This window comes from Papaver somniferum, chromosome 1, assembly GCF_003573695.1.
Source record: "Papaver somniferum cultivar HN1 chromosome 1, ASM357369v1, whole genome shotgun sequence".
In the NCBI taxonomy this organism is placed as follows: Eukaryota; Viridiplantae; Streptophyta; class Magnoliopsida; order Ranunculales; family Papaveraceae; genus Papaver; species Papaver somniferum.
The window spans coordinates 52,687,174-52,706,794 of record NC_039358.1 but is presented as its reverse complement, the minus strand read 5'-3'; the positions used below and the strand labels follow the sequence as shown (position 1 = coordinate 52,706,794).

Below are 19,621 nucleotides of genomic sequence, written 5' to 3'. Positions count from 1 at the left end.
TGATACAAGCTGGGTCAGCCAGGAATCCTTGGTCATGAAAGCATTTCAATGCATGCAACATGGCTCGTCCAAACTCCAAAACGGCAAATCTTGTAAGTGTGCTTTTAGGCAGGCAGACCACAGACGAATGATTTCAGATTGAATTGCTGGAAGAGCTAAGCTATCAGAGCCCATAGGTACGTACAGCAGCAATGCTTGTGATAGTTTAAGGGCTAGTGCATCCACAGGTTATATAAGCTTAGCTCCAAATGCTTGCACAACCAGGGGATTCGAAGATATGGTTTTGCCCCTAAAAGGCCAAAATAACATGGAAAAAACAAATGCCTGAGATTCTCTTTGAAAGACGTTTTCTTGTTGTTGTTGTTTTTTTTTTTTTTTTGTATTATTATTCTTATGAACCAGGTTCCGACTTCTTTCAGAAAGTTCTTGAAAGTTTAGGACCACGACTGACAAACAGTAATGTATGCTTTTGTATGGTATTTACATGACATACAACATTGATGATGAATACTTAAAAGTTACAAAATAAATGAGAATACAAAACCCAGCTAATGGAAGTCTACCCAAATTAATCCAAGTTGTTTATCAGGACGAGGGTGACTGATTTGCTTGCGAACAAAACTTAAGACTCGATGGATCTGCGAGCACATCGGCGGACTCTCCTGCAAATACCCCAGACTTGAAAAATTAGTGAACACTCGATCTAGATTGGAGATGGCGAAAATCTTTTAAGGAAGTCTGTGAACCTGTTGTAAGACTGTATATCATGTTGATACATCTGAGCAGCTTCAGGATTTGCAGGACTAGCCGGATTTGGGTCAGTAAGTAGAGACTGCAACAATTCAACAGTCACCAGAAGAAGAAAAAATTGTAAATGAAACTAGGAAACCAGATGACTGAAATTTTAATATGCATGTACGACAGAAACTAACCTGAACTGACGTGAGAATTGTGCAAACATTGTGACAGGGTGACCACGCGTCCTGGATTATGTCCATGCAAAGTGTTCCATCTTGATAAACTGTCAAGATAGCATACTAGGGAGGGTAATTAGTCACAGCTCAGAATTCAGTGATACATTAAGGTGAAATGAGGAGATTATTGATATTGTACAACAAGTCAAACATTTTTTTATTTCTCTTTCTTTCATTGTAAGATGCATCAACAAATTTTTCTAAGCAAAGGAATCAAGAAGCAAGAGCACTTCTATACACCTCCGAAGAAGGATAGGTTCTTGGCCTGTTGGCCACATTCTTCAAATTTTAAGAACGTGCAAAAGCATATGTTAACTAATACGAAAATTAGGTTCATCGAGCATCAGAAAGTAGCAAATTCACATACATGAACCTTAACTAGCTTCAAAATACTACAATCACATTTGTAACGCGGCACTGAGGCAAAGAAACCTAGAAAAGGACATTCGGCTAAACAGCTGAACATGTCTTTGGAGTTCTGCAAGATAAAGATTGATACACAGTACATTTACTACTTCCTGACAAGCAAAAGATCCTAAAGAGAGACATCAGTTATAGAACTAACTTTCAGCATATACTGTTCAGGTACAACTCCTGGCAGCCAAAAGGAACCTTCCTAATGGAGAGTTGGAGACCCATGCATTAGCTAAAAAACTTGGAGGCAAAGAGTTTGGACATTCATCAGGGAAGAGTTGTTCTGGATGTGGGGAGGGATCAAGTAAAAGCATCACAAACAGTCCTTGACATCCATTTCTGTAGGGTCTCCACAGAAGTGATTTAAAAGCTGTTATTTTATCCGACTATTCGACATGATGAGTAGACCAACACTCAAAAAGTCACCTATATCATTCACTGCACCTCCTATATATCGCTAGACTTTATTGGCATTTGGTAGAAACCCAAAATGTTTTCCTTACAGAAATTGATCAAAATTTGACTCTTGCATAACAAAGTTGGAGTTGCAGAGCAGTTCCTCTAAGTTCTTTGATCCTTGTACATCTCAAGAAAATTCCATTCAGCTAGTGGTTATCGAAAAAGCTCAATGCCAACGATTTTTCATTCGTATGATCTTGCATTTTCTTGAACAAATGCTAAACGAGACAACTAACGAGACGGAACTTAGCAACAAACACAATCTAATAAAGGCAGAACATAAGACAAATTTCCAATCTCTCATATCTTATTCTACCAAGCTCAGTATGCAACCCTTTAACTACCTATATTAACTAAACAAGACTCCACTATCCACCTCAAATTAGACTAACTGCAGCAAATACACACAATTCAAGCAAGGAACATCGATCTGTACATGCGCAGCATCAATACAAATTACCTAAACAAACTGTATATATATACATATATCAGATCCAGATAGCTACAAGTGAATTGAAATTCCTACTAACCATTAGGATGGAAAATTTCACATGTAAACCGAACACGAGGGGGCTTTTCCGGGTAGCTATCTCCAAACGTCAATCGTAATCCAAAAACACCACCTGAATTTCCCACAAAACAACAGAATTCAGCAAACATAGATACACAATAATGAATTTCTCAAAGAACACAGTAAATTAAGACTAGATCTGTTAAGTGTTTACCTTCCCATGGGGTTTCATCTGGACCAAATATTGTAGCGCTCCAAACAAACAAATTCTCATCAGATAAAGGACTTGCACTACATCCCTGATTCAATACTGTACAAAATTCAATTCCCGATTTTCACTATAAAAGCCCTAATTTTACAAAAACACAAGTTCAATTAAAAATTAATCTGAAATTTAACCTCTGGAGGCTCGTTTATAATGGATTTAAGATCTGACATAAGTCGAAGCTGCGATGAAGAAGATGCCATGATTTATTTAGAAATTCAGAAACAGCCCCCCTGCAACTCAGTCTCTCTCTCTATTGAAGATTTGAAGATTCTCGGAACCTAACGATGAGAGAGAAGGAGAGGAGGCTGTGTCCGAGTGAGTAATTATCTGCAAGTAAAGTAAGCTCTCGATTATTTATTTTTTCCCTCCCTTTTATTCTTTCTACTGAGGTGGGGAAGCTGGTTAATAACATCCATTTACCCAGCTCTAATGTCAAACTTCCATGTCTATTTCCACAGTAAGTTTGTGCGTGGCTATGTCTTAGGACAATTCCTATGGGAATGAACAAACTCATTCTTTTGTTGAGCCAGGTAGATGGCCAAACTAGATTTTCCACTATGGTAAAGCATTGGGCGTTAGATCAATAGACGTGCGACACAGGTAAAAACGCTAGCGTCTGTAGATCCAATTCTGGCGTTGGATGGACAAACGCTGGCGAGGGAAGAACCAACGCGACGTCTCAAGATAAAATATTGGCGTTTTTGCTACAAACGCCAACGGGTAGTTTTTTAAAATTCGAAACTCACTTTTTACCTCTATAAATTACCACCATCTTCAAACAATTCACCCACACCAAAATTCACTTGAATTTTCTCTTCTAAAACGGCTGAAAAAGCGATCACACTTTTTTGCGATGCAAAACTTGAAGCTGATGTTTTTAAGATAAGTGGGAGTTTTAAAAAGATTGAAAATTGTAAAAGGGAAGTGCAAGTTTTAGAAGTTGCTCCAAGAAAATGTTCCGCTAAAAGGCAAAGAAGAGTTCCAGTTTTGAAAGTTAACAACAAAAAATTCAAAAACAAAGGTGAAACTATCAAAGAGCGCGTTGAACGGAAAATATAAATGAAGATAAACAGGAGGCCAAAGTTGTACTTGATTTTTATTGAAGTTTTTATTATTGTCTAAGTTTATATCTTGTAAAAGAATTGGCAGTAATATCAATGAATGAAAATGTTTATATTTTAAAATAGATTTCCACTTCAGATTAAGTGAAATTTATTACAATTTAAACTTGCAAATAACATCAAACTACATTTTAATAAACCAAAACAAAAACATCAAACTACATCAAATCCAACGACATTCTCTCTGTAAAATTCATAGCATTCAAAATGCCTAAACTCTCTTCCGCTTTCTTCGGTAAACTTGGTCTGAGCGATGGTTTTCTGTAAAACAGATAAATAACAAGTTCAGATATTTTTATGATGCAGTTGAGTCCATGAGGACAAAGGTAAGATACTCACCAGTTCTTCGTTGGATAATCCAGAATTGCTACGATGAACCATCCACAATACTTCTGTATAATGTTTGACTTCCTTGGTGATGAATGCAATTCTTAGTTCTAGGCTCTTACTGTTTCTTATGGCTTCGTTCCGCGATTCTACAAAATGTCCCAATATTTTTTCCCTGAAATTGTCATTGTTCATTGGTCTCATCATACGATGTAACCAACATTGAACAAGAGCAACATCTTCTTCCATTGTAAAGACCGACAACGGTATTCGAGTGCAGTAACGATGTGCTTGAGATGTACCATCTTTTAGAATTCTGAAACACGCATCGTAACGAAAAGGTTTACCGTGAGCTTCCTCCCAATTATCAAGAGTTGTTTGGATCATTTCATTTTCAGTTAAACCGACGAAATTTTCTCGATCAATTTCCATTACCAGAGCAACAAATGGATGGACTGCAAGCCCAATAGATTGAAAACAAGCACGCAATCGACAAGCATCTCGGTTTCCTGAGTTTCCCGTAAGTGAGACGAACATTGAAAAAACGTTCTCCCAAAAAGACCCATCATGAGAAATAACAACACCAGTGATTACCCTATGAAAAAAATATGCTTTGGATAGAGTTATATCCTCTTCTTGAGTAAACTTGGGACCACGATTTCTAACAGGCATTTCTGCAAAGGGGGAGAGATTTAGCAAAAAAGAAGAAGAAGAAGATGTGATTTTGGAGATGAGAGGAATGAAATTTATAGGTCGAGAAAGAAAAGACGTTGAAAATTTTGTCGTTGGCGTTTGAAGTAAAAGCACCGGCGGCTTTCCTTTAAGTGCCTATTTGAATTACGTAGAAGTTGGCGCTTGTAGTAAAACCGCGCGACTTTACTGAAACTGCCCTTTTGAATTACCAACGCCTATTTTCTATTATAAATACATCACTAGGTTTTATTCTAAACCAAACCAACCGATTTCTTTCTCAACATCCACCATGTTTTCTAAAGGCAAAGCGAAGCAAATATTATGTGTCGAAACAAAAGAGATTTGTCCATTATGTTTCATGGATAACCACAGTCTTATGCAATGTCCTTGGATGTATTCAAAGTGTCCGCGGGAAGGTTGTTCACGCATCATAATGGTGATTGAATCACAACCGGAAAAGCTCAAGTATTTGCAATGTCAATATCCCAATTGTCCAGAGGAACGACATATGCTAGATGATGCTATGAAGATTAAAAAAGAAGAAGAAGAAAAGATTGCAATACTCTGCAAAAACTTCAAACTTAAAGTCAAATTGAAGAAGGAGTTATTACAATGCAAGCACTGTGGATATGGAGATCACGAATACAAACATTTTCCACAGAGAATCAGTGCATGCTCAAAGCCCGGTTGCAAGACTTTTATGCATTTGCGGATTTCTTCCGAAGAAGACACATATGGAAGGCATTTCTAGGAATGCCAAGTTGTTTTTGGTGGAACGGGCAGATTGAAACTGTAGGACAAATCGATTCACTATGGTATTATGTTATTACGATTATCTTCACATTTGCACGTCAGTAATTTAAATTTTTCCTGGATTAAAATTGCACCATCAATATTAACATCATAAATAAAAACGTACTGCATTGAAGAACCACCACATCATACATGAAAATAAAAGAAATACATTAGATTAAAACAACTACTACATAGGCGTCAATTCTCAGCGGGTGGTGGAATTATTAGAGTAGGGGATTGTATCTGTTGAGCACCCTAAGAATGTTGGAACAAGCATGGAAGTCGAAAGGACGACCGTCGTGAGTTACTGGCCACATCGCTAGAGTTCTGGGTTCCACTTCATGTTCGGCTTCACCGTTGAGCTTATTTTTGTGATTCTCCATTAGTAAAGCCATGAACTCCAATACTTTTTAATACTAATTAAACTAAAACGCTGCGACAATCCGTGAAAATCACGCCCATAGATGTTCCCCGTTTCAGCGGTGAACATTCTGTAAACTTTCTCCCAGAAAGTCAACGTTGAATCAGCCACATTACTCATGACAACATCTTGTGTGTGAAAAACAAAGGCTATACAAATAGCTAAATCCTCTTGTTGAGTGAATCTAACACCACGAACTCTGGGAGGCATTTTTGGAGATGATTTGAGAGTGAAGAATGTGTGAATTTAGAGTTGAAATGAGGAGTATTTATAGAATTCAAAAAATGTAGGCGGTGGATCACAAGATTTTTCAGCCGTTCAGATTGAGCCGTTGGCGCCTTTGGGTCAGACGCTGGCGTTTCTAATATACACGCTGGCGCTTGGAGTCAAATCGCGCGTTGGATGTACAAACACTGGCATTTTTTCTACACACGCCAGCGTTCGTAGCAAGCTCGCCTATCGTTACCACAGGCGCGCGTTAGGTTGTCCATCTCGATGTTCAAATCAACAAATATATTGATTTGAACATCCATTTTTCATGTTTGTTCATTCCGTAGTGGGAGCAAAATGAACAAACTTGGAGTTTGTTCATTCCATAGGAACTGCTCTTATATCTTAATTGTAGCGAAATCCAACTATTATAAACACGTGTTTAGACTTCAACGGTGAATTCACCTGGATTTGTTAGACAATGAAGTAAATGTGTTCCTCATTTAAGCTAAACGACACCTCACCAAAACTCAATTCAATTTTTTGGTTAATATGGAAAATAATTTGAGAGTCTTACTTTACTTTCTGAAGCTGGTTAATACAACCATTTACCTAGTTCTCGTATCGGGTGTCAAACTTTCACATCCAAAATTCAACATTATGTTTACTTATATATGTCATTTATTTGGATCTGAATTCAACTTGGCGTCTAACTCAGCAGTCACATGCTAGATTGTTTATTTTTTCATTAGGCATACAGTTAGCTAGATTCAATTATTTTTTTTTATAAATTTACTCTTTAATGATTTTTGTGCCAGATGTAACGAGTTAATTCAAATGAGCCAGCTTCGAACGAGTGAAAAAGTTAGTAAAAGCAAACAATTTGTATGTTTCCTTAGTTAATTTTCATGTTTGATAGTTCAAATTCTTCGCAATATATCATTTCATAAAAAGTTTGCAAACATTATTTTAATTTTAATTTAACCTTACAACTCAGAGATCACGTTAAGAGGCTTAGTGTATAGTTTATATTACGAAGACACGTAGAAGTAAATATTGTAATTTGAAGATGATTTTTTCCCTTTAATATCGTATTCTTTTATTATTTTTTATTGAGAGAATCTGATACTGCTAGCTAACCAACACAACTAACAAAATCTGTTAAATCTCGCAGTGCAACAAAAGAGATGGTTGAGACTTTTTTTGTCGATAAACAGAACTCTCATTTACCAAAAGAGGGATTCAAAAATAATCGAATCACTCGATAAATAACTAAATAATATAACAATGATGCTAGAAATTCACTATAGAAAAAAGGAAATGAAACTCCTCTCATATTTACAAAGTTTTTCTTGAAATAAATAATAATATTAAAATATTTTTCTCAAATAGAGAGTCCTCCAGTTTTTTTAGGATAGCCTAAAACCTAATAAGTTTCTTTGAATTCAAGAAAAGAGATGGTGAAAACGCGAGGGTAACAAAATATTGTAACGCCCCAAACAAACAAATGCTCATCATACATCCCTGATTCAATATTGTACAAAATTCAATTCTCGATGTTCACTATAAAATCCCTAATTTTACTAAAACATAAATTTAATGAAAAACTAATCTGAAAATTAACCTCTGGAGGCTCTTTTATAATGGATACAGAATCTGACATAATTCGAAGTTGTGATGAAGAAGACGCCATGATTTATTGAGAAATTCATAAACAGACCCCTGCAACTCAGTCTCTCTCTCCGTATCGAAGATTTGAAGATCTCAGAACCTAACGATGAGAGAGGAGGAAAGGAGGTTGTGTCCGAGTGAGTTTTTATTTGCAAGTAAAGTAAGCACTCGATTATTTATTTTTTTCCCTTCTTTTTTTTCCTACCCTATTATTGGAGCTGGCGAAGCTGGTTAGTATATCCATTTACCCAGCTCTGATAACAAACTTTCACATCCATTTCCACGGTATGTTTGCTTAGAGCAAGGACTATGGAGTGAGTGTTATCAATCAATATGAATGAGTATCACTGGATTTGCTCAAATTATGTGTTATTATGGAGTGAGAATACTCACTCATTCACCAATAATCACTCATACACTCATTTGAACAAATAAGTGGGCGAAAGGGGAGACTAAGCGGCTGATTTTCAATCGTTTTGAGAAAAAACACGTTGAGCGGCTGAAAATCTGCTTCTCAAACCTATTTTTAAAGTTTTATTAATTTAAAACTCTTAGATGCGGGCCCACAATTAGGTTTTATTATTAAAAAAAAACTGCGCAGAGGCATATATGCAGCCGCTTGGAGAGAAAAAATCTCTCCAAGTGGATAAACATTAGCCGCTTAATCTGTTTATTTTGGACATCCATGGTCACAAAAACACTCTTTCACTCGGTCCTCACTCAATTCGGCAGTGAATGTGTGTTAAAAACACTCATTCCATAGCCCTTGCTCTTAGGCCAAGTACTATGGTTAGTGTTTTCACTTGGCTATAAGCTAATTGTAGCGGAATCGATCTATTAAAATACTTCGTTTAGCCTTAAGGTGGCAAATTCTTTTGGCTTATAATTCTTCGCTTAGCCTTAACGTGGTGAATTCGTTTGCCTTTTGCTAGTGTCATTTAAGCTAAGTGATGCCTGACGAAAGCTTAATTTTGTTTTTTAATCAATATGGAAACTAAGTTGAAAGTCTTACTTTTTTTTTTTTTGAAAATAAGATATATATTGTAGAAAGCCTCTCTTAATCTGCAAATTCAGTCTCATTTGAGACTAACTCATAATGAGTAGTTCGTCCGATGGATGAATCTCTTGGATTAACATTGACAGTAGAAACTACAAATTTGTTATTATTGAAATTACATATTTCATAAGCATTGACAGTGTCAAAAGTGATTGCAGTAATTAAAAAGCTAGGTGTCTAACTACTCCAAGAAGTTGCATCATGAGTTGTTCTTCCTTGTTTTTCCAGCAAGTCTGCCACCTTGTTTGCTCTTTTATTTACATACTGAAAACCTAAAAAAGAAAACAGTTATGCTGCTAATACTTTAACTTCCTATAGAATAGTTATGCATTTCCAATTGATGGATGATTCCTTGCCTTATAGATACAAATTGTAGCTTGATTGTCCCCTTTTATCACCAGATTACGAACATTGTTTATGTTGGCCCATTTAGTAGCTTGTAGCAAAGATACAACTTCTAATTCTTCAGCTGAACAAGTCCTGCATTGGGTGTTATTTTGCGAAGTTGGTTAATACAACCATTTATCTAGTTTTGGGATTGGGTGTTGAACTTTCACATCCACAATCCCACATTATGTTTACTTACATATGTCATTTGTTTGCATCTGATTTGGGATCTGAATCCGACTTCACGTCTAACTCGGTAGTCATGTTAGATTATTTGACTTCATTTTTTTTTTGATGTTTAACACGTTTCCACATATTGACTCAAAAGTGTTTTCCTAGTTCATTAGGCGTACAATTAACTAGATTAAAAAAAAATCTATAAATTTACTAGTTAATGATTTTTGTACCAGGTGTAATGAGTTAATTCAAATGAGTCAGATTCGGACGAGTGAAATAAGTTTGTAAAAGCAAACAACTTGTATATTCCCTTAGTTAATTTTCGTATTTGAGAACACTAGTTCAAATCCTTCACAATTTAGGAAGAAACAAAACTTTCTCACTTTTATATATATAGGAGAGTCTGACTTTGTGCACCCAGGCTTTAACCGTGGTGCACATTTCTTTCTTTTTATGCAAAAAGAGAGGATTTTATTAATTAGAAATAACTAAAAAAATATGATTTGTATCCTCCAATATTACACTTGCCATAAAACTTGGAGAATATGCATTTTAAGTCTGAGAAATACTATGAATTCTAGCACGTTTAGCCACCTTATTAGCCGGATTATTTATTTTCCTATTAATACATTTACATGTCCATGAAGGATGTAATGCTATCTTCTCTTTTATGTCTTGTATCATGGTATGATTCTCCCATGAAGCATGTTAAATTTCTCCATTGACTGCATTGATCACCATCTTTGTATCCATCTCGAAGCATGTAAATTGTATATCTGTATACCTAGATCTTTTACATATTGCATCGCATGTAGAAGTCTCATGCGTTCTGTTGTCTAAGCATTCAATAATCCATTAGCGTAGTCACATCTTGCTCTGATGAAATAACCTGCAAAAGAACGGAAAACTAATCCCTATCCTGAATAAGAGACAAAATTAATGATTTGAAAAGATGCATCGCAACAAAATGAATAATATGGATTGGAAGGTGGTATCCATCTAGAGATTTGTTCCTGCATATTGCTAGCAGTAAATAGATGTTGAACTAGCATATGAATTCTTGTAAGGATTCAGAGTCTGAATTAGATTGATAACTTCCACCGAATTTGGTTTAATGTCATCAAAGACACATCTGTAGCTTGATTTCCAGATTTACCAAGCCGCATTGGTCATTGTCACAGTCCATTCATTAGTTAAGTTGTTGAAGTCATTAAAGAACCAACCTTGTATCCATTCTTGCACTGTAGAGTTTGCATTAGACATACTTCTTTTTGCTCCCGGTGTTGTAGACCATGTAACTCTTGCGAATTGACATTTTAGTGGTTTTGATACCATGTTTGTAAATCTTGCACTGTTCACCATTGTAGTTTAGTACTCTTTCCAATCTTTCGTTCGATGGTATTAATCAATCCTACATTTTCACATGAACTGTTTGATTCTCGTCAAGGTTTGGACTCTCCATATGCCTTTCCATACTTGTATAGCTGTTTCATCAGGAACTGTGTTTCCACTTTTCAAAGCAACTAGCTTATTATAGGATAATTTTACTGTAAAATTGTTAGAGTCCATATGAGTTATCTTCCCCTCTTTGTGGTATTCTCATTTGAAGAATTATTGAAGCATCTTTTTGTGAAAATATCTCCTGCACCACAATAAATTTCCATGTCTTTGTGTCTCGATCAATTAAATCTGCAACTTGACTTTAGTTATTTGCATTATCCAACTCCACAGCCGGAGTAGGAGGTGACTGTGTCCACTATGTGTGACCAAGTGGATACTTTCCTTCCATTTGCAACTATCCAGAAATTGAAGCTAAAGATAAAACGCATACTTCCTTGAATTCTTTGCCAATCCCAAGTGGAGTTCTTCTTTTTCTTTGCATGCAAACCTGAAGTAGCTGGGAAGTATCTTTCCTTTGAAGCTTTTTCCCAGAGTTTATCATCATTCTTCGATAGTCTCCATGTTTCCTTAGTTAGAAGATCTAAATTGAATAATTTTAAATATCTATAACCCAAACCACCATCTTGCTTGTGTTTGTTTATTATTTTCCGAGAGGTAAGAAAAAAACCCTTTGTGAAAACGCGGGGGTACCAAAATACACCACCAACTTTTTCTTAGGCAACCTGTATGGACAAACCTGAATACAATTCCGAAAGTTCAACTTAATGAATCTCAATCAAGAAATAATACTCATAGTTATATCTCTTTCTCCCACAATCAAATTTTTTACGGAGACTAGTCCGTGAAACTGATTTACATGTGAGAGTACTTGGACGATTCGAAAGATCAGTATCCAAGAATCAATCAAGTCGTATCCAATCGATTACGATTGAAGTATCTACTTTGATTAATTTTATGTACAACCTGTGATATTTCAGTTATAAATATAAATAATATAATGCAGAAAAGAAATAACACAGACACCAGGAATTTTGTTAACGAGGAAACCGCAAATGCAGAAAAACCCCGGGACCTAGTTCAGATTTGAACACCAAACTATATTAAGCCTCTAAAGACTCTAGACTACTGTCAATAATTCATATTGGAATTTAGTTGAGACCGACTTAGACCCTCACAACAATTCAATTACAGTCGCGCTCCTTATGCCTCTTAAATCCCAGCAGGACTCCGCTCAATTGATTCCCTTAGCTAACGTCCTTTAGTTGCTTCAACTCAATTGAAGACTTTAAACCAATATGCCTCCCACAGATAAGGCTATATGTGATTTTATTTTTGATCAATATCAAGTTGAAACTGGAAATCGATTACAATAGACAAGTCTAGCAAATATCAAAATCCGGATTTATGACTCCCAAAGAGTAACCTAGATTATTATTCACCTCACAAGTATTAAAACTTGTGGAATCACAAAGTCTGAGATGAAGAGAACTTTGTGATTTATATCCATCTTGTTTGATTAATCTAAAGGTTCAACAATCGAAACAAAATCAGGATACACGAACTATTAAGATAAAGATAGTTGGAGCTGGCTTCACGAATCCCTGGGTGAAGTCTTTTTAGTCGCTAAACCCTAGATGGGTTTGAGGGACAAGACGACTCTAGTTTACACCTAGGATACACGAGAACAGTATCGGGGATTCAAAGATCCCAGTTGCTTGAGGTTCTCCCTTATATAGACTTTCAATAAACATGTTAATTGTTTTATGTTTAAGCTAACATAGGTTTGGAACCAAGCAAACAACATGCACTGTTAGATGATTCTTTGAAATAAGATTAACATACCGAGATGTACACTCTGGTTAGGATGAACCATAACCGATCCGTGTATAAAGATATTTTTCCTGAATGGTTAGCCGAAACTAGCCGATTGAACCATAAGCTTAATCATTTTCATATAACACTTAAGACTTTAATCTTGAGTCACAACCATAGATTATAATGTGATCAAATATTTCTATGTAGTGTTTTTAGAGATTCATTCAAATGCTAATTATCTCACAAAAATAATATTTGTGCATCTGAAAATATTCGACAGGGTAAGTACGTGTACCAGGTACGTGTACTTCAACCAATTCGTGACTTAATTTGTCATGGTACGTGTGTCGCGTATGTGTACCATTAATACAAATCAAAGTTTCGGAACATAAAGAACTTTTTAATTTTACGTACTGGGTATGGATACCACACCGGTTTTAGAACCAACACTTTTCTTTCGGTATGCGTACCATTCTGGGTTCACGGGTTCACGGAATTTTTATGGTATGGATACCGGGAATTTGTACCACTAAATCGATGTCGAAAGATCAATACTGCGGAATATTCAAATTATGATTTGCAGAGCATTCGGTTCGAAACCCTAATTTTGATCGATTGTTGATCAATTGGTGATTTACTGAAAATCAACCAATGATTAATTTAATCGGAAAGGCTCAACATAAGAGAACTTACGGAGCCATACAGTACTTACACATAGAAGTGGATCAGGGAAAGATCAATACTGCAGAATATTCAAAGATTCATTCTATTTTTCATCAATATTTGCATAATGATATCATAAACTTAATCTTTGCAAATCAAAAGTTCATCATATCTTCCATCAATATTTGCATAATGACATAATAGACTTAACTTTTGACATATATGGGACAATCATAGTTCACGGACGCAAACATATCCCATAACAATTTTTGCAATATATAAAACCAATAAAGATTAATACTGCAAAATCATCTTCCAAATAAAATTTAGAATTTAAATAAATAAATCTAAAAACATTGCAAGATGAAAATTGTTGGCAATAGTAATGTGTAATCACAAAATAAGCTATTCCAAACCCTAGTTATCCTTCTTAAAACACAAGAATAAATTTTTATAAGAAGTTTCTTAGACATTAAGTCCTCTGAAAAATTCTTTATCGTCCCCGAACTCCTTGTCGCCAATAGCCATTGGAACATAAGGTTCATGAAGAAATGAGTCAATTCCAACAAACCTTCTTGACTGATGCCGAACCAGGGACTTATGGATTTCAATAGTCCTTAAAACAATAGCCTTTATTTGCCGAATCTCCTTTCTAGTTTTCTTAAACTCTTCAAGAACACCAGAAAACTTCTGAAGATTAGAGGGATAGCCCTTGATTTCTTCATATTCTTCCTCTTTCTCTTTAAAGTTGTAGAAGAAGGAGACTTATCTTTTTCCTTCATGATTGATGGCTTAACAATCACATTAACATCTTTTCCATCAACAAACATGTTGCTTGGAGTTTCCATTGTAAATATGGAATTGTGAGGAACACAAAACATACCCTACATGCAGTCTTGTGATAAAAAGAGTTTTCAAGGAAGAAAAAAAGAATGTTGGGTTATGGAACCTATATACAGAGAAGGATTCACGTACAACCAATTCATAACCCTAAAGAAGGTAGAATTGTCGATTTTAACCCCTTTTTAAAGAAAAAGGAAATTCTTTTCAATACCAATTTATGATATGAAAAGATCAACAGAATTCAAAAAAAAAAAAACTTTCTTTTCCTAAAGACTGAACAGTGCAAAACTCTTGTCTCTTTGCAGTCAGGCACATGAGACAAGATGCACTTTCAACACAATTAAGCTGTGTTGGGGTGAACAATAATCTGTCCACCATACACTTCTTCTACGGAATTCTTAACACCTTTATCAAGAAATCCTTTAGCAAAACCACACGATTGTGAAGAGGACGACATTCTTGATGAACCAAAATAACCTAGAGTACGCAAACGTGACTCAGAGGTTTGGTATTTATATGGTTTCTTAGGAAAGAATACCTTTAGGGTTTGCAAACGGTTGACTCATGATGGTAACCCGTGTACACATACGAAAACAACATGGCCCATAAAGAATAAAACAACAAAAGAACTTTTGCTACATGAGAATTCATAAATGGCTCAATAAATTCCTTACCATAGGAGTAATTTAGAGTACAAGTGTAGCAGACCACAAAGTTGCAAAAGAATTTCAAAAAGAGAGAAACGATACTAGACAACACAATACTTCTTAGACAATATTGTCTGCAAACACTAGTTTAGCTATAAACGATAAGAGGATAGCTCAACTAAGCAGAACACCAAATTTCCAGAGTATACCTAAATTTTATACAAATTGCTCAACAGTATTTTTATGAGCAAGTTCTTAACCCTTGTGATTAATTAGCACAAGTATGAGCTCTGAGCTCATTAAAAGAACATTGCTCTTGGTTAACCTTTTTCTTACGAACTGTTGGAGGAAAACCGTTATGATGTGAATGGTAATCATAAAATTCATTCTTACTGAAATATGACTCAGAGAATTGATTCTTACCTGAAGGATATCGGCATTTTCCTGATATCTTGTTCACATCAAAAGTATCATTGACTCCCCTTTTTAAGATGGAAAGATTCTGATCTTCTCTTAGATTTTTAAGACATTTGTTCCGAGTCAGAGCATTTAGGGAACTCATATAACTAACTTTCCTGGTAGGATACAAAGGCTGAGTACTGAAACCAATTGGTTTAGACATATGATATTCAGTTATTCCTTTTAATATTACGTCAAAGGTGGGTTGAAGAAGAACAAGGGAATTGTTACTCAACTTAGAGTTTCTCATTTAAGTTCCGGACTTTGGTCTTGACCAACAGTTTGCAAACGGGTACGCAAAATGTTGTTCCAGACCTAACTCAGGTAGAACTATTCTCAAACGGATGTGCAAACTTGGTTCCCAGACTTTCACAGTTAAAACTGTTCGCAAATGGGTATGCAAACTTGGTTTTTGGACTTGAATCATACCAACACAGCTTGTACACTGACTACGCATACTGTGATGTTTTCCAGACATGGGTCTTAGTTCTAAACTCCCATTTCAATCATTGAAATATTCTTAGAAGACAACAATGGATGTCTCACACAAACCATTAGCTAATAAACAATTTTAAAGTGATCGAATGATCAATATGAAACTTTCCAAGTCGACATCAAATGACTGTCTCATACAAATCATGTAAGATGTTTCAAGGCAATTTCCACATGATCATCTTTTGACATAATGTCAAGGATAATGATGAATGTAGCTAAGATAAAAATCTACCAACATATATTTCGATAAATAGATAGTCGAGTTAAACTCAGCTTGAAATCTCAAATGTGGATGATATGACAGTCTATATAAATATACACTTTGTATCAATGGGAGATAAAGTAAACTAGAATATACTTCTGAGTGATAGATAAGTTTTAGTATCCACATATCTTTTGTTGATGAAGTTCCTCCTAGTTTTTCAGCAGATCTTCGTCTTCAGTTAGAAGGGATGTGAAGTCTAAGGGTCAACTATACAATCTATCCTAGTCTGAAAGTACTCCTATAGGTAGACTAGAAATCAAGACTATAGTTTTGATCAACTAAACTTGACAAACAATCTTAAGATAGCAATGCTTGCGAGTTCAACCGAGCAATACTCTAACACTTAATTATATACGTTCATAATTTTTAGAGAACTGCTCGGTCGAACTCGCATGCGTTACTATCTCAATCATGTTTGTCAGTGTTAGTGATCAAAACTGTAAGTCTTGATTTCCAGTCTACTTATAGCTAAGTCTCGGACTAGGATAGAAAGTGTAGTTGAGCTCAAGACCCCTTGGCGATCATCATACAAAAACGAAGAACTACTCAAGGAACTTGTGGAACTTCATCGACTAAAAGGTATGTGGAGACTTGAACTTATATATCACTCAAAAGTTTATCTACTCTATCTCATATCTTGAGACAAAAGTCGTATTGCTATATAGACTTTGATTATAGACATTTGCTATTTCGAGCCGAGTTTATCTCGCTTATCTATTTCTCGAAATATGTGTTGGTAAGCTTTCGCTTTGGCCAAGTTCATCTTTACTTGAAAATCACTTTGACAAAAAATGGTTTGTGAACAACAACTATATAACGTCTTCTAAGAATGTTTCAATGATTGAAATGAGAGTTTAGAATATATAACCTTGGAAGGATATAAACATTTTTTGGTAACACATACGTGTGTAAGTCCTTATTCCTTGAACCAAAGTATGCGTACTTTGCTGCTCAGGAAAACCGGAACTAAAGTCCGCGTACCAGTAGGCGCACTGTCAGAAGTTCACGTCCCGTGGATTTCTGCTGGAGTTTGTGAACTGAAAAACAAACTTATTCCGGGTACTTAAGTCCGCATACCAATATGCGTACTTAAGTTGGTTATTTTCTAAAAACGGTTATTCGTGAACTTAAACTTATATAAACTAAAGAATGCTTATTTGCAAACCGTGGCTATAAAGTTCATGAATTGATTCGAGTGAATCAAATCTTTTTTGCTTCTATTGTGTCTTGTATACTTCTATAAGATCTAAGCAATTGAAAAACTCTCTAACTAGTTCATTTGAGTCATTTGAACTAGTTATGGTAAAGAAGAATATGGTTGATATGAAAGTGCTCATATGGCTAACCATTTGGTTAAATAATGTTGAACCAACTAAGTTTACATGTTTGGGTATGGTTACACAAACCTAAATAAACGTGCATTTCATTTGTGTGTAACAAGCTAAGTTCGATCTAACGATTGAAAGATATTAGCTTGAATCTAATCAGGTTTTCATCTAACGGTGAATATTGAATGCTTTGTTACTAAGCTAACATTGATTGCAAACCCTGATTTGGAAGACTATATAAAGGAGAACTCTAGCAACTGGGAAACCTAATCCCCACACCTCCTGTGTGATACTAGTTGTATTAGCTAGAGTTGATTCTCCTTTAACCTTAGGTTTCTTCTCGAGACCCTGTAGGTTATCGACTTGAAGACTTCATTGGGATTGTGAAGCCAGACCCAACTATTTTCTTTGTAGTTGCGTGATCTGATCTTGCTGTTTTTATCGTATTTGAGTACAATCGTAAGATTGGCTTGAGATTGATTTCTCCGATAGGCAAGATATAAAAGAAGTCACAAACACCTTCGTCTCATCGTTTGTGATTCCGCAATATCTTCTTTCGCTAGTCGATTAAGATTATTGTGAGGTGATTGATAATTCTAGACTGTTCTGTGGGAGACATATTTATCCATTACTGTAGACTTTTCTGTGTGATACAGATTTGTTTATTAAAGTCTTCGACTTTGGGTCGTAGCAACTCTTAGTTGTGGGCGAGATCAGCTAAGGGAATCAAGTGCGTAGTATCCTGCTGGGATGAGAGACGTAAGGAGCGCAACTGTACCTTGTATCAGTGTGAGATTGATTGGGGTTAACTACAGTCCAGACCGAAGTTCGTTTGTAGTAGGCTAGTGTCTGTAGCGGCTTAATACAGTGTGTGTTCAATCTGGACTAGGTCCCGGGGTTTTTCTGCGTTAACAAAACTTCTGGTGTCTGTGTAATTTCTTTTCCGCATTATATTTTGTTATATAATTGAAATATCACAGGTTGTGCATTGAATTGATTAATTGGGAAATCCAACCTTTGGTTGTTGATTGAAATTGATTGATCCTTGAACATTGGTCTTTGGTACCGTTCAAGTGATTTCTCTTGTATTCAATTAGACTCGCAGATTTCTATTTGCTTGAGTAAGTATTGAATCGAGAAAGTGAGATATAACTCTTTGATATGATTTTATTAAGATTGAGTCTGACTGACTGTTGATTCTCTTAAAAGTATATTGGAGTTAGTCCATACAGATTGTTAAGAAAAATATTGGGTGTGGTTGTTAGACCCCCGCTTTTTCAATTGGTATCAGAGCAGGCAAACACGTTTAAAGACCTTATAAGTCTGTGTTTGTAGCAATCTGACTCTATGGACATGAATTCTATCTCCATAAACGTACCACCATCCTTCGATGGCTCAAACTACTTATGGTGGAAAATTGCTATGCGTGATTTTCTTCAAGCTCGTGATTTTCAAACATGGGTGCGTGTTGTTAATGGCTATGATCCTCCGGTTAATACAAAAGGTGATGTATCTATACCTAAGGATATTGGTAGATATAGTCCATAAGAATTCCTTGCTACAAAGAAAAATTCTGACGGCTTAAATGTTATCATACATGCCATTACCCCAGATCTTCAGCACCATGTGACTACGTGCACTAAGTCTAAAGAAGCCTGGGATATCTTAGAAACCGTATTTGAAGGAAATACCAGTGAGAAAGAAGCTAGGCTTCAAAACCTAAATTCTGATTGGGAAAACCTTCGTATGGCAGATGAAGAATCATTTGATGAATTTAATCACAAAGTGTTTGAAATTGTTAATGCATCTTTTTCATTGGGTAAGACCATTCCTGAAAAGTACATTGTGATGAAAATTCTCAGATTACTTCCATCTAGATACGATTCTAAGAAGCATGCCATCGTTGAAGGAAATAATCTCGCAACGCTCCAAAAATACTCTGGTTGGGAAGCTGAAGATCTTTGATCATGAGCACATGTCCAAGTATTGTAAGGATGTTGCTTTCAAACCACTAAAGAACATAAATTACTTGATAAAAGTAAAGGTGTTTGCATCTCTTAAGATGATCTTTCTGAGGCTGATTCATCAGATGAAGACCTTGACAAGTCAGTCTCGTTGATCACAAGACAATTTAGGGATCTTCTTTTGAAGAGAAGTAAACGGTTCTCCATAGATAAATCCAAGTCATTGGATAAACCTCATAATCGTGTTCCTCCTAAA

General features: G+C 35.7%; 1 protein-coding gene across 1 annotated transcript; it reads right to left on the bottom strand.

Annotated features, from left to right (window-relative positions):
- Nucleotides 1-330: 330 nt before the first annotated feature.
- On the bottom strand, nt 331-3,002 carry LOC113286787 (ubiquitin-conjugating enzyme E2 1-like). The gene is made up of 6 exons (XM_026535405.1): nt 2,758-3,002; nt 2,573-2,657; nt 2,378-2,470; nt 933-1,021; nt 747-832; nt 331-662 (listed from the first exon to the last, which is right to left on the bottom strand). Exons 1-6 carry the CDS (start codon nt 2,824-2,826, stop codon nt 623-625), a joined length of 462 nt encoding a protein of 153 aa, XP_026391190.1. The 5' UTR covers nt 2,827-3,002; the 3' UTR covers nt 331-622.
- Nucleotides 3,003-19,621: the final 16,619 nt, after the last annotated feature.

Excerpts from the sequence above, each read along its gene's own strand:
- LOC113286787 (XM_026535405.1), bottom strand. The coding sequence starts at position 2,826 with ATGGCATCTTCTTCATCGCAGCTTCGACTTATGTCAGATCTTAAATCC. Across the intron at positions 1,022-2,377 it reads TGAAATTTTCCATCCTAATG|TTTATCAAGATGGAACACTT; the intron begins GTTAGTAGGAAT and ends CTATCTTGACAG. Across the intron at positions 833-932 it reads CAATTCTCACGTCAGTTCAG|TCTCTACTTACTGACCCAAA; the intron begins GTTAGTTTCTGT and ends GAATTGTTGCAG.